Consider the following 25,683-nt stretch of genomic DNA (forward strand, 5'->3'; position numbering starts at 1 on the left):
ATTGTTGGTTAATGATTCAGAAGTATTTTATCTGTTATTTTAATCTGCAGCAGACTGTAAAAAATACTGACTGAAAGTAGTCCTTGGTGCAAAACAGGTCTGGGTCCCCCAGAGAGTTACTAGAGTAACTACTACTACCACTGTACAACTATTATTGTCTATACTTCTTCCATAGTTGCTTTAAGCCTTCCAGCTACATAGCCCACATAGCTTAGTAACAGTTTTGACCCCACAGGAAGGCAGAGGCTTTATGTTATCGGTTTGTCCATCCGTCCTTCCACCCGTCCGTCCGTCTGTCTGACCGTCCGCCTGATTGTCTGAACCTTGTAAATGTGATATCTCTCCTTGAGGGAATTTCATGACATTTGGAACAACCGTCCGCTTGGAGCTTGTTTAATAATAATAATAAAACAAATATAATAACAGGGACACAAATTGGCATTACATAAAAAAAAATGACAATAATTGCATAATCTGCCAACATAATTATATATTCTTGTCTCTAAAGGGCTTGCCTAGGTGCCTTAATAAGCAGGCATGGCAGTACTTTGCACATCAGGCAGCATACTGAAGATTAATGTCTCTCTACAGATGACAAGGAAGTATCACTATAATTATAGTTGACATGGCTCTATGATCACTGAGCTCAACAGCAACAAATGAGGATGTACTCATGTGTTTTTTCCCGTAAAGTTGATTTTGGGAGAAATCCAATTTAATCAAGAAAAAAAAAGTTCTTAAAGAAACTTAGTGGGCTAACTGAAATCAGCAATGGAAAAAATATATATAAAATATTAGTACTTGTACAGTAGTAGTAGTAGTCCGACTCCATACCCTAGCTCTGGTCAAGTGCACTAGTAGCACTATATGCTGCATTAATGCCCTGGAGACAATGAGACATAGAGAAAGTCTTGCCCTCTGTATGTTTGAGCTTGATATATATATATATATATATATATATATATATATATATATATATATATATATATATATATATATATATATATATATATATATATATATATATATATTATCAAGTGTGTATATTGTGTATACTTATGTGTGTATATGTTACAGTATGATTGGAGAACCAGTACGATTGAAGAATGCGCGCTCGTTTTTACCACCCACCCAGCACTAGAGGGAGCCACAAGCCAGGCTTGTGCACAAACATATATGGCCACACACACACACACACACACACACACAGTCACACACACACAAACACAGACGCGCACACACACACGCGCACGCGCTCATGCTTTTTTTGGTTTATTGAAAGCAGGACTGTTTAGATACTTTTATTGTGTTCTGGCTTTTGTTTTACTTTCTCCCTGACACACACACACACACACACACACACACACACACACACACACACACAGTGATCCATGAAAAGAACTATTCTGTCCCTATCGGTTTACAAATCAAACGGCGCTGAGTCGACTAGTGGAGCGTCGGCCGGTCACCGCGGGCACTCGCGCCTGGAGGCGCGAGGGCGCGCTTCCTCTGCCTCAAGCTCCACTAAGTCGGCGCGCCGTGCGTGTGAACGCGTGTTCAGCGTTCCCCTCATAGATATTATGGTTCCCCTAGCGTAGCTTCCTGGTTGCTATGTGGGGGGGAACAACAAAAGACAGGTCTCCGTCGGCGCATCAAAGCCCCGCCTCTCCGCGCTCTCCTTCTCCTCCTCGGAGGAGGAGGAGAAGGAGAGAAGGAGAGGACGGGACGGTTTAAAACGCGAGGAGGAGGAGGAGGAGGAGGCTCCTCTTCCTCGCGAGCCTCGCGTAATAACCCCCCGCCTCGCAGCGCCGTCCTCCTCCTCCTCCTCGCGAGCCTCGCTAATAAACCCTGTCTCGAAAAGCCCCGCCTCGCCCCGAAGGAGCCCCGTGCCTAAAAACGAGCGCTCTGTCTTCAATCGTACTGGTTCTCCAAACGTACTGTGACATATACATATAGTGTATATATACATATACACGCACGCACGCACGCACACGCACACACACACACACACACACACACACACACACTGACATTCTCGCCTGCGACACCAACAGTGCAGTTCGGCTGGACTCACACAGTGCCAATATGCACACACTCACACACACACACACACACACGCACACGCACACACACACACACGCACACACACACGCACACACACACACACACACACACACACACACACACACACACTCACACTCACACTCACACTCACACGCACACGCACACACACACACACACGTGCGCAAACACGCGCACACACACACACGCACACAAATACAAAAGAGTGCTGACAGCAACAGGGTGATATCTGTGTCAACTCCTTCCCTCCCTCCCTCTTTCTCTCCATCTTCCCCTCCTCGCTTTTACTCCTCTTCCTTTGTCTGCTGTAAGCAGATTATACAATAATGTTAATTTGAGTGAATTTGAGGAGTCTGCACACATACTGTAGTGAGAACCAATTAGTGGTGTTTGATTGCATGTGCTAAAATACAATAAAAAATGTATTGCAAATTACAGCAAGTTGATAAATATTAACAAGTGACATCTTTCTCTCTCCTCTCCTCTCATGACACCACCCTCACAGCATTCTGTCACACACCTTTACTGTAGGTGTGGAGCCACTTTTGTCTCTATTTGTTGCTACTATACACTGGCTGTTATAGTGTATAGTGTTAATACATCAGTAGACTTAAAATCACACCAAAGGCCAAGTGGCCTTGCCCCTGAAACACTAAACAACAGTGCCCTAAATGTTATAAGGAAATGAGGAAACAAAAAATAAAAAAAGATCCAAAGACCTGGCAAACTGACATGACAACTCAAACACACCCACATTATTTCACAATTCACTATTCACTGTCTAGTCCATCAAACCCACATTATTTCCTGGTTCATAAAGGTATATATTGTCATGTTTGCCCGCTGTGGATACATTCTCCCTGAAGAGTTGATGACAACAAGATGCTGTCTCTGCCTCTGTTCCTCATCCTTCTGACAGGTAAGAACAATAAGTTATTATGTTCGTTTTTTTTACAATTGAATCATTTCAGATTATTCCCAAAGACCCAGATACATTACGGTGAGCCAAAAGAAGATGATTGTTGATGACTAGCAGCCTATTTCAATTAGTTTTATGGAGGTGGTTTTAACAATAATTGACAGATGGATAATTGCTGCTGTTGCTGCTGTGTGGCACTTTATTGTTGCAACATTGCTGTAGTGATCACATTAGGACCTTTAAGAAAGTGCAAACGTGCACGTTTTATTTTGGTATATATATATGTTTTTGAGAGAGAGATTTATTATGTTAATTAATTCGTTTTTAGTTTTCACATTTTATTATTTATAGCATTTTAATCGGTATCGTATGGAATTAAATATATATATATATATATATATATATATATATATATATATATATATATATATATTTATATATATATATATATATATATATATATATATATATATATATATATATATATATATCGCACAACACACATTTTGGGATGTTGAATTTGTATCAGATTTTGGGCTCTGTTAAAACACTTTTACAACATTTTAAACTTTTTGAAGCGTAAGGTGGACTGTATTTGAGGAGACTGAGACTTAAAAACCAATGTGGCTCTGAGTCCAGAACCAATGGTGGTCCGAGCTTTTGCTGCCAAGGCTCCTGAGCTCTGAACTCGATGCCTAAAAGTCCAGGGAAGTGACTTTAAACTGCTGTTTGTATCATGAGAACATCCACCCAGAACGTGAATATTACGTGGTGATAAAGCCACTTAATTATTTAGCAAAACAAGGCTGATTTTTCACCGTAAATAAAAGCATCAACCTGTATGAATGAGACATATCAGTATTTTATTCGTCACACTCTCATGTGTAAGGACCTTGAGAATCTCACACTGGAAAACTGTCTTCTTAAAACATACTTTAATGAAGCAGACTTTTAATCAATCTTCTCTGAAAATGTTTACAGTTGGAGAAAGAGTGACAGCATGGGACAACGACTGGGACCAACCTTTGCACCGTGAATGTCCAAGGGGCCAAGCTGTTTCCCACATCTCAAGGTACAGAAATAAATAAATAAATGAGGACACACACGCATGCACACGCACGCACGCACGCACGCACGCACGCACGCACGCACGCACGCACACACACACACACACACACACACACACACACACACACACACACACACACACACACACACACACACACACACACACACACACACACACACACACACACACACACACACACACTCTCTCACACACACACACACACACACACACACACACACACACACACACACACACACACATCGAAGCATCATTTCATTGTTAACATAGTATCAATCATTCCATCACTTTCATTTGTTTCCAAGTGAACACCACAACGGTCATGAAGATCGTCGCTGGAGTGTCCGATGCAGGGCAGCCAGGGTGCTCTTCAATGACTGTTCCTGGTCAGGCTACGTCAACAATTTTGATCGTCCCGTGAACTTCAACTGTCGTGACAACTTTGTCATCACTGGGATGAAAAGTTATCACCACAATGGCTACGAAGACAGACGGTAAGAACAGTGCATGCAAACCCATTATCATGAAAAGCTGGCATGAAATATAAAGCATTAGCTAGACCCTCCAGAAAAATGCGTTTATGCGATCGCAGAATTTACCGCATAATCAGCAAAATGGCGCATAATTATGCGGGGGTAACGTTTTAATACGCACATCGCATCGCATAATATGCGTTTCGCTTCGCATATTTCGCAACTTTTAACATATTTTGCATTTTTCGCAGATTGAATTATTGAATTATTACAACGGGGGTCATGACAGTTTGGCATGTTGGTGTATAATCACATTATTCCTGGCCACGCCCACTGTGGGCCTGGCAGGTAGGGTAGTAGGGGAGGTGGGGAGCCCCCATATCAATGAGTTTCCTGTTTACCAGTGTTGCCATGGCTGCTTTTAATAAACAATTATTATTATTATTTTTTAAGCGTAGTTGCTTAATTGGTCATGCTTTCTAATGTTTTCAGAGTCACAGACCTCCATCTGAAAATATGTGGTGCCAGGGACCCCCATACAAGATTTATGTTGTTAAAATGTTTCAAAAGTATTCTAAATATTTTACTTTTTTCCCCCAATATGTTTTGAAAATAGCAGATCTACAAGTGGTAAAACTGAGCCTAGTTGCTTATTTTGGGCTTGTTTTCATAGACCTGGCCGCTTGTTTCTTTTGCAAAATATGGCAACACACTGATTACCTGCATTACACCCAAGAGGGAAATAGCAAGAGTCGCATTCTCCGGTTTACTTCCCGTTTCTGCGTGACGTGGGTGGACGCCTTTTTAGGAGACAGGAAGCAGCTTGGAGTCTATTGATTCCAATGGAAGAGTGAACGTGAACACAGCTTCTGAACCATTCTTTAGCTCCATGGTTACTGAACTAAATATTGGACCCAATCGTCACAAGACACACAATATGTACAAGATTTTCATACTAAAATGGCTTTTTTTTGTGACACAAATGAGGAGAAAATCTACTTTGTTATCGACTTTTCTCTATCCCAGCAACACACTCTCGCGAGATTTGGAAAGATATCTGGAGGGTCCATCTCGGTCCATCTGCAGTCTGACGGAGACATAGAGGGCTCTGTCCCTTATATTATATTTTATTATTATATTATATTTTAACTCTATGCTCTGTCCCCATAAGATGCTCTAAAAACTGATAAACTGAGATTCTGAATATAGTATGTGAAATCATATGGACATATTCAAAAATAAATACAATGTGTGTTCCAATGCTCAATATCATTTTCCATTATTGAATGTCTTGGTTGATGGGGTATGATTTGGGAATCATGACATTTTGTTAAACATTCATGCTAAACACTAAAGTCTATATTGGTAAAATATATACCTTATAAATAAAAGGCCCTGTTACAATGTTGCGCAGAAACAGGAGCACATCTAGCATAAGACTGAATAATACGTGTGTGTTTGTGGGGGGAATTGTATGGGTTTCTTAAAAAGCATATTTGCCAATAACAGTGCACTTTCAAACATGGAAAGCATTTATTTTCCTTAATGAAGAAAATACACAAATACACATCCATATGACATTGTCAGCCAGGGAGAGGGGAGGGGGAGGGTGGTGGGATGGTCGGGGGAGAAGACAACCACGCCTACTTAGGAGACCATTAAATGGTCTCCAAAGTAGGCGTGGTTGTGGTTGTGGTTGTAGGATTTGTGTACTACTTCACCTCTAGTGGCTCCAATGGAGAATGTGTATCTTGCTAAATGAACAATCTTTGATTACACCTCCAGTAGGCGAACTGCCTATTCCCATATTGTTGAAGCAAGGGGGCGGGGCTGGCGGGGCTGGGAGAGAGTCAGCGCACTGAAGTCAAGGCACAGACTACTGTGTTGTTGACGGACAACGGATGCGCGCTTATGAGAAACAACAACAATAAAACCTGGCAAAACAGTTGCGTGCATTGAATGAAGCAGCACAAAGAGAAAAACTCAATGGCGCCCCCCTGTAAGAGGCAATGGCGGCACCCTAGAGAAGGCTAGGAATAAGGTGAAGATAATTATGCCTCTGGTGTCTGGCATTTTGTTTTAAAATACAAAATGACTATCCTTGTTCGTCATGGGCTAGTATGGCCGACTTTAAGTAATCATCACTCAGTCATAATGATGGTACTTGGGGAGCCAAATATCTTCTGTGGTGGCTCTCAGTGTCAAAAGTTTGAGAGCTATTTGTATGTATATTTTTAAAGCAATTTAACAATAGGTGGTCAGAGCCAGGGCCTATGGCTACTTGGGGGTCCTTCTCATGAACATATTTGTGAACCCCTGATCTACTTTGCACTGCCATGTAGTTGCTGGTAGATTGTTGACAGTCAGTAGGCTAATACTGCCACTTGTATCTCCAGGGCTTGGTGAAGGGGAATACAACGCTGCTGTTTTGCCTTTGCCTGGATATATTTTCACTTTCAACCCTGACCGACAGCATTTGGTCTTATCCTCACAACACAATCAGAGATGTTGCCCTTTTTGGTACCCAAAACTTTATGTACAACTCACAGCCAAAGCAAATGCTACAAAAATCGCTCATGGCTTTTCTGACAATAACATTTTTTTTTTTTTATTTGATTTATTTGAAAAGCCAAAAACCACATGGTCACCGCAGTTCGAGGATAACACAAGAAAGTCCTGAGACTTATTTCCGTTGAGGTCCTCTTACAATTAACAATCAATACGTTAAAAATACAGTACAATACAAAACACATATAACTACCGAAACACTACATAGACACAAGTGACATACACAGTACACATTACACAACAATACAAAACACAAGTAACATTTACAGTACATACATACAAACAATACAAGAACACATGTAACATACACAGTACACAAACAAGTGCTACCTTATCTTTCCTAGTCTAAAGACCCTCTATAGGGGAACCTTTTCTAATAGACATGATTTAGTTTTGCATTTAAAAGTCCTCAGATTGGTTGTCAGTTTGACACTGTTTTCGAGGTCATTCCACTGTGTGGCTCCTATGTAAGTAAATGATTCCCTGCCTACTTTACTTTTAAAAGCCGGATGGCTCACATCTGCTACACTGGCTCTGGTGAAAAAATGGTGTACTTCGCTTCTCTGAGTAAAACATGTCTTTAAAAATATGGGGACCTCACCATATATTATCTTATGAACCATGGTCAATCTGGCCATGGTTACCCTGGATTCCACTGGGAGCCAGTTGAGTTCTCTAAACTGGATCCTACCTATATGGGATCTGGGTTCTAACCCTAGAATGACCCTGATCAGTCTATTCTGAGCTGACTGTAGCTTTGTTTTGAGGGATTTCATTAAGCCCTCGAACCAAGATGTACATGCAAAATCAAAATGGCACATAATAAGAGAATTGGCCACCACCTGTTTTGTCTCCCTATCCAAGTACCTTGCTGTCCTTGCCAGAAATTTAGTCAATCCGGAGACTTTGCTCAATACCTTGCTGGCCATATTTCGGCCATCTAGATTACCCTCCAAGATACATCCCAGGTATTTCACCGATGATTTTGCTTCAATGTAGTCCGAATTTAATTTGACCTTGAAAACAGGGCTCTTTCCTAATTTGATTTTAGAGCCAAACAGAATTGATTCTGACTTCCCTGTGTGTAGAGATAACTTGTTATCTATAAGCCAGGAATTAACATTTGTCAATTCCTCACTCAGGGAACTCTCCAGTGTGGATTGTTCCTTATGGGACATCAGCAGAGCAGAATCATCGGCATACAAGAACAAATCACAGTTACAGGCGTCTGTCATATCATTCACGTATACCAAAAACAGTGCTGGGCCTAGAATGCTTCCCTGAGGAACACCACATTTCATGATGCTTAAATCATCTACTTTCTTTTCCACCTCCACATGTGTCTCCACTTCTAATAATCATAAAGTGTTTGCAATATTTCAGCTCGCACTGTACTTCCGGGATGTGTGCAACGTCAAAATGATCACTAACTTTACAAGCCACTCATGTGCGAGAAACAAGCGTTGCCACATCCGTTAAACGGGCGAGAAACAAGCGCTGGCGTGGTCTATGAAAACAAGCCCAAATAAGCCCAAATCGCATTGAAAATAAGCAGACATGGCAACGCAGGCTAAACCAATCAAGTGCGAGGAGAGAGAGAGAGACGGACAGACAGAGGTGCGAGAAACAAACACGCAAGCGCTGCACTGGGAGGGGGGAGAGAGAGAGAGAGACAGAGAGAGAGACAGAGACAGAGAGAGAGAGAGAGAGAGAGAGAGAGAGAGAGAGAGAGAGAGAGAGAGAGAGAGAGAGAGAGAGAGAGAGAGAGAGAGAGAGAGACACACGGAGAACAAACGACTCAACCGGGGGGGGGAGAGAGAGAAAGAGGGAGCCTAAATAATTCCACATCGCTCGGACAGAGAGAGAGGGGAAGGGGGCGAGAGAGGGTGGATCTGGCCGATCTGTGCTGCGAAGTGGGCGCTACGTCACGCTAGATGTGAGGCCCGCGCAGCGGGCCGAACTCCTAGTTATTACAATGTGTCACCTAGACTGTCTAATGTGAATGTATTTTACGGGTCCTCATTAATTCATTGTTTTCTGTCGCTGTGTAGCTCTGGTGCTGAGGGCCCAAGTCGGGACCAGGCGACGCCTGCTCCAGTGGTGGTGGTATCCCCTTTTCTTTAATGCTGTTTAGTTTATTTTTCCATTTTGCTGTGGCTCGGGGGTGCCACTGCCCTGGACGGGTTAGCCGGTCCCCCCCCCCCCCATGGTAAGCCTCAGTATCGATCCTTAAGAGGTACAATGCATATCGTTGAACCAGTCATTGTCATACTATTTTATACAGTTGATGCATCATTTATTAAATGCTGTCACCTATTACCTCTTATATGAATAAAATGGATTACTGTTTGTACTTTATGCCACGCCTCTGCCTCCGATTCTTACCAGTACAACAAATCTAGTGGGGATGTCATGTGTTCAGGTGGTGTACTTTACTTTATTAGACTTCCAAAGGGTGGCTACCTTAATGTATACCTTAATGTATACTGCCCTGTTACAATTGGAAAGACCTTCACACTTTGTCCAGCTTTGATTCCTAGAGAAAATTGTTCATTTGTGATTTCAGGTTCCTGTTTGAAAGTATTAAAAGTTCGGTCTTATAAAACAAAGGAGTCTCCCCAAATGTTTTTCGAATCTGTCAACTACAACTATGTTGTTTTTGTTGTGGTGAATTTATAACCTCAGACCGCCTTCCATCCAGGATATGAGATCAGATCAGAGTATGTCTGCCCAAAAAGGAGTTCCATGCTGATGTCATCAATTTGATCTTATTTCTGCCCAAATATGGAGTTTGTGTTTGTGTGGCTGTACCAATATAAGTGTTAGCATGTGGAACATCACTGCATTGTTTTACAGAGACTTGAAGACTTCACTTTCATCTGCTTTGTTGCTGCTGTCCAAAATGTGGCACTGGACCTTGGATCTGAACAGAGGAACAAAGAGATCCTTCGATGCTGCTGTAGCAGTGGAACACAATCTGTACTCCTTTGGAGGGTACTGTAACTTGAATTACAGGGACCAGATTGCAGTGCACGTCTTCAATACAGTGTCTTTGAGATGGATTCAGTTGCCTCCTGTGACAACTGGAAGAGGAGAACATCCACCTGAGGTTCCCTCCAACTGTGTGTTCCACACAGCTGTGCTCACAGAAGCTATCGTCTACATCTGGGGTGGTGTAGTGAATTTTCAGATGGAGGAAGGTAAAATCCGGGGGCACGACTCCAACATGCTTCATGCATTTGATATCGACACCCACAGTTGGGTCAAGCCCGGGGTTTCTGGGACAGTTCCAGTAGGGAGGAGGTACCATTCAGCCTGTGTCTTGGGGAAGGTCATGTATATTTATGGAGGATGGAACAAGCTGACTGGACAAACTAATGACATCTACAAGTTGGACACCACCCACAATCGTCTGGTCTTTAATTAACACCACAGGCACTCCACCACCTGCTTCATCAATGCACTCGGCCACCATCATCGGGACAAAGATGTTTGTATTTTGGGGAACGGAACCAGAACGAAAACTACAACATTAGAGTGTTTGACACAGAGACCAACTGCTGGCTGAGCAAACCTTCTACACAGCTTCTCCCAGAAGGATGCTGGAGCCCTGCAGCCTTTGCTCACAATGGAGAGCTGTACATATTTGCTGGATACAACAGTCATCTGAAGCAGAATTTCAATGATCTGTGGAAATTCAATCCAGAAACCTTCTCCTGGAAGAAGGTTGAGCCCAAGGGGAAACGCCCGTTTCGGATGAGTTGTATGTCCTGTTGCATGGTGGGAGATCGTATCATCCTCTTTAGAGGATACAGACACACCCAGTAATCTGTTCATCTTAGACTTGAATCCTAGTCTGAAGACGTTATGCAAGCTAGCAGTTATTCAGTACAATCTGGAGCAGTCTGAACTCCCGCACGACATCAGGTGGGAACTGGCAGCCATGACACCTACAGAATAAATGATTAGAAAATCTCTGCCAGGCTGGGTTGCCTATCCAGGCCTGTGTCAGTCGTGGGGTGCAGCCGTCAGGACACGAGGAAGCTACAGGGAAAACTAAAGGTTGTACGACAGATGGTGCAACTGTTCACGTTTGTGGCGTCCCCTATCGGCACAAGTGAAAAAACTTGTGCCGTTCTATAGATGGGTTTCCGCGCGACGTCATCACAGAGCAGAGTGCGCAATCTGCGCATGCGCGGGGGAGAACGAACCGGAAGCGCCATTCACTCTATTGTTATTTTCGGGATTTAGATAGGCATAATGCTGCTATTATAGGCATAATAGGCATAATGCAGCTATTATATACAAACAGATCCAACTTCCGACAAATCATTTTTATTGAGTAAAGAAGATATTACAAACTGCATCATTTAATCTACTTTCATTAAACCTGGTGAAGACCATTTATTTTATGGGTAATAGGGTATAGGATATTTTTAGGCTAATAGCGCCCTCTACAGGCTCATCCCGCCACTGCGCGCGCATCATCCTCTCATGTTTACAAACAGGAAACCCATCTATAGGGACCCCTCAACATGCAACTTCATATTCTGAAAAAATAAACAATACAAACAAACAAACAAACAAACAAATAAACAGTTCAATTGAGAGAAATTGCTTACTCAGGGTGTAAAGTGTATGTAAAGAGTCTTGAGACAACTTGTGATTTGGTGCTTTAATAAAGTTGAATTGAATTGAATTATTAAATATACACATCAGCTTATACATTGGTCTCACTTTTGGGTCCGGGGACCACCAAGGGTCCAAATGGACCCTAACGGGTCTGTAACTCTGAGAGTACACAAGGAACCACATGGACCCGTCTACACTCTCAAAGGTAAAGAGTGTGTTTTTCTCCATTGCACTGACCGGGGAAGATGAGCACAGAGCAGGTCCTGGTCCTCCCCGCTCGGATGTCACGTCGGTAGAAAACGCTGTTTGTTGACTCAAATACCAAATTTGTGGGCTTGTTTTGTCTGCAAGGATGCAGTTATACAACAGATAGAAAATGTACACAGGGACCGTTTACAGTTATACAGACATGTAACCTCTCAGGTTTACAAAGAGCAGATTTATATTTTCATGTCTGAACACACCTTTATTTCTAAGCTGATATACAGTACAGTGCACTGCTGGAAGCCTTGTCCAAAAATCTCCACTTGAGGGCAGCATTATCATTTAGACACATTGCATCAGTCCCTTTAATTAAAGTAACATTAATGCTACACACAGATAAACACATCAAATCAAACATTACTCATAGGCAGTCTAATCTCCCAAATAGAAAGTGAGACTATAGACTGGCTGTTAAATATACCCACAACAAAATAGATCTCATGTTTAACAGGACCCAAGACCCGTATGTGTCCGGATCTGTATCATACCATAATCACTCGGACCCGGTCGGTTCCAGGTTTTATTATCTTGGACCTCGGGTCTGTTTAATGCTGTATAATATCAGAGTGGATCCGAGAAGACCCGTGCTCAGTGCTGATCAGCAATGGTGGAAAAAGTACTCAAATTGTTTACTTAATTAAAATTATCAAAATTATTAAAAATTTACTTGAGTAAAAGTACAAAAGTATTGGTATGAAAATATAAGTACCAAAAGTATAAAAGCACTCATTATGCAGAATGTCCCATTTCACAAGTTTTCAAATGTATACAAAATCTTTTGAAAATAGCAGATATACAAGCTCACAATGCGTCGCTACGCAACACATTGTGTGCTTGTAGATCTGCTGTTTTCAAAAGGCTGAAATGTATATAGGGCTGAAGTGGTTAATGTATGTTTTGTAATAATAATCACAACCTACAAAGTAACTAGTAAATAAAGTTTTCAAATAATTGTAGTGGAGTAAAAGTACAATATCTGCCTCTGAGATGTAGTGGAGTAGAAGTAAAAGTACTGGAAATTGGAAATACTCCAGTAATGTAACGGTACCTCAAAATTACAGTAGGCTACCTGAGAAAATTAACTTTTTACACCACTGCTGATCGATAGAGAAAAGCATGAAGTGCTATGATGATTAAACTGACCTGGGATCAGGTGCAGCTGCGTTGGATCCATTTCTTTTTCAATTAAAATAAATTATTTTGAATATGATTTTATTTATTTTTTATTTTCAATATTAGACTGACAGTCCTACATAGGCTATTATAATCTATCCCCACCTGAAGGATGGTTATTAAACTTTTATATAACTTGCCTGGTACCATATGCATATTCATTATGCTTCATCTTGTGGTGCCATCTAAAATTATATTCCTTGGCTTGCAAGCAGCCAAAACTTGAGTATCCTCTTTATACTTTTGGATAGTGTGTCATAGCAGCAGATTAAATGTTTAGCGATCTCAAGCAGTCTGTCTCTCTGCACAAGTAGCAGCTGCAATCCATCCAATAACGACCAATTTATGCTTCGACGTACAACGGTGTTGCTTCCGGAATATATTCAATCTGCGCTGCCTTGTGAGCTTGTAGATCTGCAAAGCGATCCTATGATGAATCATGCTTAATGATGTGACGTTGTAGCCCCTCTGGCAGAAGGGGGTAATAATAATGAGAAATATAGCTGCAAGCAGCGATAAGCGGGGCCAGGGAATAGAGAGAGAGAGAGAGAGAGAGAGAGAGAGAGAGAGAGAAAAAAAGAGAGAGAGACTAATGAGGAGTGAGTGAGGGCAGGTGTGATTATGGATTGAGAGGGAATGACAGCAGGTGAGGTGGGTAGATCCAATCCATGGGAATAGGCCAGGTGGACTGTTGCTGTTGCTCACTTTCTAAAAGAACATAATTATGAGAAGAGAGAGAGAGAGAGAGAGAGAGAGAGAGAGAGAGAGAGAGAGAGAGAGAGAGAGAGAGAGAGAGATAGAGAGAGAGAGAGAGAGAGAGACGGAATAGATTGAAGAGAGAGAGAGAGAGACGGAATAGATTGAAGAGAGAGAGAGATAAACAGAATAGATTGAAGAGAAAGAGAGAGAGAGAGAAACGGAATAGATTGAAGAGAAAGAGAGAGAGAGAGAGAAACGGAATAGATTGAAGAGAAAGAGAGAGAGAGAGAGAGAGAAACTGAATAGATTGAAGAGAAAGAGAGAGAGAGAGACTTGGAAAAGGAATAGATTGAAGAGAGAGAGAGACATGGAAACGGAATAGATTGAAGAGAGAGAGAGAGAGAGAGACACATGGAAACGGAATAGATTGAAGAGGGAGACATGGAAACTGAATAGATTGAAGAGAGAGACATGGAAACGGAATAGATTGAAGAGAGAGAGAGACATGGAAACATAATAGACTGAAGAGAGAGAGAGATGGAAGCAGAACGGATTGAATGGACATCTCAACCTATTGCCATTAACAGGAATCGAACCCTCAACCTTCGGATTGACAGGCTGCAACACTACCTATAGTGCTATAGCTTTGTACAGATTGAGGTTGTCTGTTGAAGATAAAAGTGAACCAGTGAAAGCAGCCGACCTACAAGCTCAGAAATACGTTGCTATCTGAAAAGTTGTGAGATTGTAGATCGGAGAGAGAGACATGGAAACGGAATAGATTGAAGAGATAAGGGTTAAGAGTCTTGCTCAGGGACAAATTTCATTTGCTGGCCTGGCCTGGAATCGTACCTGGGGCAACTAGGGCCTCTGGCTCCCTAGGCTGGCTCACTAACCACTCAGCTATGGCCGCCCCTCAAAAGAGAGAGAGAGAGAGACACATGGAAACGGAATAGATTGAAGAGGGAGACATGGAAACGGAATAGATTGAAGAGAGAGAGAGAGAGAGAGAGAGAGAGAGACATGGAAACAGAATAGATTGAAGAGAGAGAGAGACATGGAAACATAATAGATTGAAGAGAGAGAGAGAGATGGAAGCAGAATGGATTGATTGGACATCTCAACCTATTGCCATTAACAGGAATCAAACCCTCAACCTTCGGATTGACAGGCTGCAACACTACCTATAGTGCTATAGCTTTGTCCAGGCTAAGGTTGTCTGTTGAAGATAAAAGTGAACCAGTGAAAGCAGTCGATCTACAAGCTCAGAAACACGTTGCTATCTGAAAGGTTTTGAGATTGTAGATCGGCTATTTTCAGAATGAAGTATGTCATACATTGCAAAAACATACCTTCTCAGATAAGCATTTCATGTTATCTTTATCAATATGTATTCATTAATACAGTCTTGTTGTTTGCAATGTACTTTAAATGAAGTCTCCACCAAGGGAGGCTTGAACCGGCAACCTTGCTGTTGTGAAACATTCACTTAAGCGGGAAGCCATTGGACCAACAGACCTGATCCAGTGAAAACGGAGGTCAAACAGATGATACCATTTCACGCAAATAAATAAAAAATCCTGGGTTTAAGTGTTTTTCAAACTGCTCAAAATTGCGGACAATCTAAGGGCGGAGAGAGAGACATGGAAAAGGAATAGATTGAAGAGAGAGAGACATGGAAACATAATAGATTGAAGAGAGAGAAAGATGGAAGCAGAATGGATTGATTGGACGTCTCAACCTATTGCCATTAACAGGAATCGATCCCTCAACCTTCGGATTGACAGGCTGCAACACTACCTATAGTGCTATAGCTTTGTCTAGGCTGAGGTTGTCTGTTGAAGATCAAATTGAACCAGTGAAAGCAGCCGATCTACAAGCTCAGAAACACGTTGCTATCTGAAAAGTTTTGAGATTGTAGATCGGCTATTTTCAGAATGAAGTATGTCATACATTGCAAAAACAGACCTTCTCAGATAAGCATTTCATGTTATCTTTATCAATTGCATATGTATTCATTAATACAGTCTTGTAGTTTGCAATGCACTTTAAATGAAGTCTCCACCAACTGAGGCTTGAACCGGCAACCTTGATGTTGTGAAACATTCACTTATGCGGGAAGCCATTGGACCAACAGACCTGATACAGTGAAAACGGAGGTCAGACAGATGATACCATTTCACGCAAATAACTGAAAAATCCTGGGTTTAAGTGTTTTTCAAACTGCTCAAAATTACGAACAATCTAAGGGCGGAGAGAGAGACATGGAAACGGAATAGATTGAAGAGAGAGAGACATGGAAACAATAGATTGAAGAGAGAGAAGGATGGAAGCAGAATGGATTGATTGGACATGTCAACCTATTGCCATTAAAGGAGAATTCCGGACAAATTAAGTGTTATCTTTGATGTCTCGTTACTCACCTACCGATGTGAAAAGTAGCGTTCTTTTTTTTCATATATTCCCCTGTCGTCATTTTTTAAACACCCTCCGTTGTTATAATGGGAGCCGCTGGGTTAGTGAAGTTCGTCTATTATAACCGACGCAAAGTTGTTTTTTTCACTACTAGTATTCATAGTAGAGTCTCATGATAGTCAAACATGCGTTGAAACTATCTGCGAGGCTGCCGTCAATGGCGAACGATTTAACACTGGTTGCTTGTTTCCAGATTCTGGCAACACGAGTTGCCAGGTTCTGGAAGAAACAAGCAACCAGTGTTAAATCGTTCGCCATTAACGGCAGGCTCGCAGGAATTTTCAGCGCATGTTTGACTATCATGAGACTCTACAATGAATCGTAGTAGAGAAAAAAATAACATTGCATCGGTTATAATAGACGAACTTCACTAACCCAGCGGCTCCCATTATAACAACGGAGGGTGTTTAAAAAATGACGACAGGGGAATATATGAAAAAAAAGAACGCTACTTTTCACATCGGTAGGTGAGTAACGAGACATCAAAGATAACACTTAATTTGTCCGGAATTCTCCTTTAACAGGAATCTAGCCCTCAACCTTCGGATTGAAGGGCTGCAACATTACCTATAGTGCTATAGCTTTGTCCAGGCTGAGGTTGTCTGTTGAAGATAAAAGTGAACCAGTGAAAGCAGCCGATCTACAAACTCAGAAACACGTTGCTATCTGAAAAGTTTTGAGATTGTAGATCGGCTATTTTCAGAATGAAGTATGTCATACATTGCAAAAACATACCCTCTCAAATAAGTATTTCAGGTTATGTTTAACAATTGCACATGTATTAATTGACACAATCATGTTGTGTGCAATGCAACTTTAATGAAGTCCGCATCAAGTGAGGCTTGAACTGGCAACCTTCAGGTTGTGAGGCACACGTTTAAGGGAGAAGCCATTGGACCAACAGACAAGAACTTGTGAAAAAGGAGATCACACAGATGATACAGTTTCACGCAAATAGCTGAAAAATCCTGGGTTTAAGTGTTTTTCAAACTGCTCAAAATTGCGGACAATCTAAGGGCGGAGCTTACTGGTCAAACGTGATACATGTGTTCCTCATGAGTCAAGGCACATGTGTAAGCAGGTTTAATGGCTGTCGGCCAAACGAGGCATGACTTTTGCATGTTTAAAGTTTGCACTTTCAAAAAATCGCTATAGCGCCCCCCTTTGACCAATTGGAGTAAGATTGGTTTCAGTAATATTTGGAATGACCCTCAACATTAACGCAAAGTTTCAAAGAAATGTGAGTCTGCATGTATGTGTTAGGGGCAGATGAATAATTGTCATAAAACTGCAATATTCATTGGCTAATTAAAGCTTCATTTTTTCACTTATGGAAAAATCTTGCTGCTTGTTTGTCGGCATAGGTCCAAAGTTCATGTGTAAAACGTTTCGTGCAGATTACTCAAAAATCCCAGGAGGAGATAGGTTTTAACTGTTTTTCATATAATTCAAAATGGTGGGAGATCTAAAGGTCAGAGGTCAAAAGTCAGAGGGTTAAAGTTGTTCATCATGAGTAGACGCATGTGTGTATTGAAGTTTTATGGCTGTAGGTCAAACAGGGCATGAGTTGTACCTGTTCAAAGTTGGCATTTTCAATTGAGTGCTATAGCGCCACCTTTTGACGAAAGATTGTGAGATTTATTTCTTGATAGTTTTTCATGACCATCTACCATATGGCCGAGTTTCGTAAAAAGCGACAGCACGGTTCACCCAGAACTGCGAAAAGTGGCAGAAGAAACAGAATAAAGGGAATAATAAAACAGGTCCAGAGCTGAGCTCTGGCCCCGCAATAAAAGTATGTAAAATCATTCAAATTATAATTATAATGGGGTAGGCTCTGCTACATGGTCAGTCCATAATGGTATTACTATTCACAAATGGAAAGGGGTGAAAAACAGCTTGTTTACAGTTTATTATGCCATTTATTATCTTACATTTTGATTCATTCTCTGTATCACAAATGTAGGCTAATATATGTTGTGTAAGGTGTTTCTGTCTTGACTCTTGGAGTTCCAGTACGTTTTTAACTATCAATTTCTTAAATTAGCCTTTCATTATGTTATGTCCCGCCATCTAATGCCCTAGAAAAAAAAAACTTTCATGTTGGTGCACCCTTCATTAAATCCATTGATTTTGCTAAATGTTGCAAGGGAAGTCTCTCTGTGCCATGCCACTTCACAGTAAGTTCAAGCCTGGATAATTTTCCGTCGCACGATGGTGTCGAGAGGATAACATTATGTGATATAAGACCACAAGCAGATGAGACGCGTTGTGAGCTTGTAGATCAGCTCTGATGCAAGGCACCGTGGTAAGACGAAGCACAAATCAGGCAACAGGCCTGTGTGTGTGTGTGTGTGTGTGTGTGTGTGTGTGTGTGTGTGTGTGTGTGTGTGTGTGTGTGTGTGTGTGTGTGTGTGTGTGTGTGTGTGTGTGTGTGTGTGTGTTTTCTGCGAGGCGCAGCTCAGGAGGGCAGCTGGCTGTCAAAAAAAACACTGCACAATCACCAGTCAGTGTATGCTCATAAAAAAACGTTAAATATGATTTTAATGGTTGAAAATGTAGGTATTGTAATGTTGTGTTACTTTATTTAATATCAAAATAATATAGGCTACTAATAATTATATTTCAACTTAAGAGAGACTTCACACCATAAGATGAATGCAATGATATTTATTGATAAATACAGAAGACATGAATGCAGTAGTATGCATGTATGAATAGTAATACAATTATATTAGATACTGTAAGTTAGAATTAACACTTAGGTGCGGGCCCCATCGCAGGGAAGAATCAGATCAGATCCGTCCTAATCGGATCCTGCCTGCTGAAGACAGGGGGCTCTTCAGGAGCCCGCCCCCTGTCGATAGGGCCAACCTGGTGGTGCCTGCTGCTTGGGCGGTGTCGGGGAGGTGGTGGGTGACCTGAACAGAGAGCATGAGAATGAGTGAGACAAGGGAGGAGGAGGAGTCCTTTTAAAAGGACAGTCAATCAGCTCAGCTGATCTGATTGGAGCAGGACTAATGAGGTGATGGTGAGGAATTACATTTTGCTCAGTCTCTCTGTTGAACTGTCGTTAATAAAAAAAATCCTATTAATGTCGCGGAGCAAGGCAGCTAGCCGGCCACGTTGGTCGGTGCTATTTTGTATTTATTATATTATTTATTATTTATTATTGCTGTGTTCGGGCTAGCCTGAGAATCTGGATATAATCCTATATGTGTGATGCCGCATGTAACGATTTATCGTAAATCGATTCAAACGGGTGACGATTTAAAACCATTTTAAACCAGTATCCATGCAGGAAAAGCCCCAGAGTTCCTCCGTTTACTCACAGGCACTGGATTATCATGTAAAGGAGATCTCAACTGGCAACTCTATGCTAACGTGATTAAAGATTAGGCTTGTGTGGATCTGGAGATCTCCTCTGCTGCACTGACAGCAGAGGACTGACTGCATGCTTTCTTAATCCTGCTCCTGCCCGCTCCCGTTGGATTTATGACCCTTGCCCGCAGTGATTTCATTTCTGACCGCCCGCAGTAAATTTCTGGCCGCCGCTCCCTCCCGCAAAAAAGAAAAGAAAGAAGTGCCATTTAGTTCCGCATAGTACCGCAATATTACCGTCCAATCCTGTATAAGCCTGCAATATTTCTATTGAGATCAGAAAACATTACAAAACAGAACTAAAAAGCGCTCCTCGGAGCACAGGTCTCCGCCAGGTCAGGTACGTTATTGTGGCCTCCTGGTGGCGCTATAATAGGCCAATGTGAAAGGGGTGTCATTTTTTCTTAGGCTTTTCACGGCAATCAGACACTGCATTCATGATTTGAGGCTTTTGTTCCAAAAATGTGTTTTGCTAAGATTAGACCTGCTGGTGGCGCTATAACAAGCCAATGTGAAAAGGGTGCCATTTCTTCCTCGGCCTAGTGGGAATGTGCGTGTGAAATTTAAGGGAAATCGCAAGCTGCGTTCATGATTTGAGGCATTTTGTTCAAAATGGACCAATCCTGCAAACTTTGGAAGCCAACCTTAGCCAATGAGGATGGAATATGGAAAATCGGACAGATCCGTGTTGATCACATGACTATAGAGATAATGTGTACCGATTTGCATGACGTTTGGATAAAATCTGTAGGAGTAAATGGGTTTTGCACAAATCGGCCTCCTGGTGGCGCTTTAACAGGGCTATGTGAAAGATTTGGGGCAGAGGTTCTGAATTGGCATCCAGGGAGTGTGTGTGCACAGTTTCGGAGCGAGCGGGCCAACGGTGTCGGAGTTTCGCTGTTCACAGACGGACACACGGACGGACGGACACACACACGGACGGACACACACACGGACGGACACACACACGGACGGACACACACACACACACACACACACACACACGGACGGACGGACAGGGGGTAAAACATACTCTCTCGCCATGCCTTCGGCCTGTCGGAGACAATAAAGTGGGAGTGAAACCCGTTTTTATTTAGAACTTAATATATATTTACATTAACTTAAATAGACTTTAACGCGTGTGTGCGGGCAGGGGTGATGGGCTCCATAAGATGAATCTGAGGGCGGAACACACAGGCGTTGCATGATGAACTATATGTAAAAACGTCAGAGGCTTGACATGTTTGTCATTTCAAATCCGTTTCAATATGCAAATAACTCGACCTGTATTGTTAGAAGGATGCATTGCAGATATTTACAGGCATGCATTAATCGCTAGGTATGTGCAGAAACCGGTTTATCAGTTTCATGGTAGAGCAAAGTAGAATATGACAAGAACATGCTTGCATAACATGCAACGGCCACGTGCCATGTGAATGGCAACGACTTGCCGTACAGCACGTTAAGTTACATTTCTTTGATAAGACTTTCAGAGGTCTTTTATCTCTCTCTCTCTCTATCTTTCTCTCTCTCTCTCTCTCTCTCTCTCTCCATGCCAGGAGATAATAAAACACCTTTCTATCTACGCCGATTACAAATTCATTACTATTAATATATAATAGTTTTGTTTTAAATGTTCTAGCCTATTTTTTTAAATTAGATAGCATTTTATTTAGACAGATGCCAGGTCATTGTTGACCTGGCATCCTAAGTGTGTGTATAGTTTCAATGTACATCATTTCCACCAGTTCCACCAGTCCACCACCACACAAATGTAAATTAATTCTTAAGAACTTTGGGACGTCTCTGTTCCGGCCCTTTCCCATTTCGTTGGGTTCTGTTTTGTAGTAAAGCCATACTTAGGAGCTTTTGCCACCACGGTCCATATTGTTGCTCGCTCCGGTGTGTGTCTGTCTGTGTGTGTGCGTGCATCCGTGTGTGCGTGTAGTGTAGCTAGGTATGTGTAGAAACCGGTTTATTATTTTCATGGTAGAGCAAAGTAGAACATGACACAAACATGCTTGCATAATGCACATGCAACGGCCACGTGCCATGTGAATGGCAACGACATTACTATTAATATATAATAGTTTTGTTTTAAATGTTCTAGCCTAAAACATTAAATTAGATAGCATTTTAATTAGATAGATGCCAGGTCATTGTTGACCTGGCATCTTAAGTGTGTGTATAGTTTCAATGTAGATAATTTCTTAATTTTTTGATATTACTATAATGTTTAGACTGATGGATAGGTTATTGGTTTATCTATGATCCTAGATTACTGAGGCACTACACTATGCATTTGATGTATTACCTCGAGTTTATCTTGCTTACTGTAAATCACGTCTGCTAAATGCCAAAATTGCAAATTGTAATTTGGCTCTTGTAATTTACACGGTGTCCTAGTTATTTGTGTTTGTGAAATAGCCTTATTTATTATTAAATAATAGGCTATGGGTGTTTGTGTGTGTGGGGGGGGGGGTAAAATGCTGCCTAGGGCAAATTCCTCAGGGCCAGCACTGGGTACACACACACACACACACACACACACACACACACACACACACACACACACACACACACACACACACACACACACACACACATACACACACAATTTCAAAATAAGAGCATCTTGTAGGCCTAATATATGTATATGATTAGTGAACACTAGTTTTATCTTTTAGTCTATTTACAGGAAGTAAGTGTGTGTCACTCTGACCAGAGCGCGTAACTGACGTTGCACCAGCGAATGTATTTATGAGTTCTACAGTAACATCTCTGACTATGAGCAGTGGTGGGAAAAGTATTTTTTTACTAAAAGTGTTAGTTCAGATTTTTTGAGTATTTTCTGTAGGAAATACTTACCATTCATTTTTTGTGTCATATATTTTGTGCATGAGTAGGCTGCCGTGGCGCAGTGATTCTGGACACAAAGATTAGTACCATGTGACAGAGGGGTCGAAATTGAACGAAACCTGCTCTATATGGTAGAAATAGGTCAACAATACAAATGACGCTAGTTTTTTTAATTAATTTATTTTTAATGAGCGGCCCCCACCAAATCTACTAATCTACCGGACCTACTTCATATTTATCAGAACCGGACCATAACTCTGACCACGGGACTCGGGCAATCAATTAATACCTTTGCAACCACTACATTAATGGTAAGTATTTCCTACAGAAAATACTCAAAAAATCTGAACTAACCCTTTAAGTGAAAGTACCAATACTGCAATGTAGAAATACTCTGTTACACGTAAAAGTCAGGAATTCAAATTTTACTTGAGTAAAAGTACAACAGTAATGATATAAAAATGTACTTAAAGTACCAAAAGTAAAAAGTACTCATTAGGCAGAATGTCCCGCTTCACAAATTTTCAAATGTATAACAATCTTTAGAAAATAGGACGAGACCGAGACCGTCAGTAGGATCTCCAGGTGGATAGATTCTATAGCCCGAAGGGACAGTCGTGGGTTCTATTGGTTGTTGTTGGTTGTCAGGGCAATATCACAACCAATCGGTGGACGAGCTCTGCCTGGGCCTCGTCTTTTTTTAAAGACACACCCCCTTTCCAAGGGGTATAAATATGAACGCGAGTGCACGCCCTTTACTCCTCCCATTTAATGCCTTATAAGGCCCTAACTCCTCCCTTTTTTTGCAGGCTGTTTATAGGAGTGTGTTACACACACTAAAAAAATGTCTATTGTCATGTTTGCCCGCTGTGGTTACATTCTCCCTGAAGAGTTGGTGACAACAAGATGCTGTCTCTGCCTCTGTTCCTCATCCTTCTGACAGGTAAGAACAATTTAGTCTTATTCTGTTCGTTTTTTACAATTAGAATGCAGCTTCCCTTTTATGATGGGTAATCATTTCAGATTATTCCCAAAGTAACAGATACATTAGAGTGAGCCAAAAGAAGATGATTGTTGATGACTAGCAGCCTATTTCAATGAGTTTTATGGAGGTGGTTGATCCATAATACAAAATCCCTGGAAGGAGGTCCTACATTGCTGTAGTGACCACATTATAATCTTTATCTTTAAGAAAGTGCAAATGTGCACGTCTTATTGTCTTTCGGCCTGGCGAGAGTATGTTTTACCCCCTGTCCGTCCATCCGTCCGTCCGTCCGTCCGTCCGTCCCTCCGTCCGTCCGTCCGCCATTCTGTCTGTGTACAGCTAATCTCTGGCACCGTTGGCTTGATTGCATCGCAACTGTGCACACACACTCCCTGGATGCCAGAGCAGAACCTCTGCACATGGGCCTTTTATAGCGCCACCAGGACGCCGATTTGTGCAAAACACATTTTTGGACAGTACTCCTACAGATTTTGTCCAAAACTCCTGCAAATCGGTACACAGTATCTCTATAGTCATTAAACGAAACAAGTCTTTCAGATTTTTCATATTCCATCCTGATTGGCTAAAATTGGCTTCCAAAGTTTGTACTCTGTTTTGAAATGCCTCAAATCATGAACACAGCATGCAATGTCCGTGCAATTTTGCACGCACATTCCCACTATGCCGAGGAAGAAATGCCACTTGAACATTTTCAAATCAGCCTCATGGTGGCGCTATAACAGGCCGATTCGTGTTTTACCTATAACTGCACCGATCTGTGTAAAACTTTATTTGCGCACTCCCTAGAGGCCAAGGAAAAACCTTTGCCCTGCATTTTTCACATGTGCCTTTTATAGCGCCACCAGGAGGCCGACTTATGTAAAACACATTTTTGGATATTAAGCCTTCAGATTTAATAAAAAATTCACGCAAATTGGTACACATGATATATCATATTCCATCTTGATTGGCTAAGATTGACATCTAAAGTTTGCAGGAGTCGCCAAAATGCTGCAAATCATGAATGCAGCGTCCCATTGTAGTGAAACTTTGCACGCACATTCGCACTACGTTGAGGAACAAATGCCACCCTTTTAACATTGCCCTATTATAGCGCCACTTGGAGGCAGATTTTTGCAACACTTTTCTTTTTTATATTACCCCCTACAAATGTTGTCCAAACATCATGCAAATCGGTACACATTATCTCTGTAGTCAAGTGATCAGGATGGTTCTGTCAGATTTTTCTAATTCCATCCTGATTGGCGAATTCCAAACATTGCTGCCCCACAATAACCTACTTGACATGACGGAGACCTGTGCTCCGAGGAGCACTTTTTCTAGTTTTGGTATTTTTTTTATTTTTTTTAAGAGAGATTTATTTATGTTAATTAATTTGTTTTCAAATGTTATTATTTAATAGCATTTTAATCGGTATTGTATCTAATTAAAAAATATATATCGCACAACACACATTTTGAGATAGTTTCATTAGAATTTGGGCTCTTGAATTTGTAACAGATTTTGGGCTCTGTTAAAAAACTTTTACAACATTTTAAACTTAAAGTGTAAGGTGGACTGTATATGACGAGACTGAAAATTAAAAACCAATGTGGCTCTGAGTCCAGAACCAATGGTGGTCCGAGCTTTTGCTGCCAAGGCTTCTGAGCTCTGAACTCGATGCCTAAAAGTCCAGGGAAAGTGTTTCATGTGAATAATTCACATTACTTTAAACTGCTGTTTGTATCATGAGAACATCCACCCAGAACGTGAATATTACGTGGTGATAAAGCCACTTAATTATTTAGCAAAACAAGGTTGATTTTAATAAAAGCATCAACCTGTATGAATGAGACATATCAGCAAATTCATAGTTTGATTAACCACATTTTTATTTTATTCGTCACACTCTCGTGTGTAAGTACCTTGAGAATCTCACAGTGGAAAATTATCAGTACAACGTATCTCTATAGTCATTAAACAAAACAGGTCTTTCAGATTTTTCATATTCAATCCTGATTGGCTAAAATGGCTTCCAATGTTTGCAGGAGTGCTCCGTTTTGAACAAAATGCCTCAAATCATGAA

General features: G+C 41.4%; 1 protein-coding gene across 2 annotated transcripts in view; it reads left to right on the forward strand.

The window, feature by feature from the left end:
- Positions 1-2,871: 2,871 nt before the first annotated feature.
- The window catches only part of LOC308093225 (dermatopontin-like), a 28,055-nt gene continuing 5,243 nt past the window's right edge, over positions 2,872-25,683 (forward strand). Inside the window, exons 1-3 of one of the 2 annotated variants that reach the window (XM_080439483.1) lie at positions 2,872-3,001; positions 3,983-4,073; positions 4,394-4,582. In XM_080439483.1, coding sequence (XP_080295609.1) covers positions 2,965-3,001; positions 3,983-4,073; positions 4,394-4,582 — 317 coding nt within the window. In that variant the 5' untranslated portion in view covers positions 2,872-2,964. Of the gene's footprint in view, positions 3,002-3,982; positions 4,074-4,393; positions 4,583-23,471; positions 23,556-25,683 lie in introns of those variants that run through there. The other variant, XM_080439484.1, reaches the window with a different exon arrangement.

Source organism: Gymnoscopelus braueri (genome assembly GCF_963280865.1).
Source record: "Gymnoscopelus braueri genome assembly, chromosome: 10".
In the NCBI taxonomy this organism is placed as follows: domain Eukaryota; kingdom Metazoa; phylum Chordata; class Actinopteri; order Myctophiformes; family Myctophidae; genus Gymnoscopelus; species Gymnoscopelus braueri.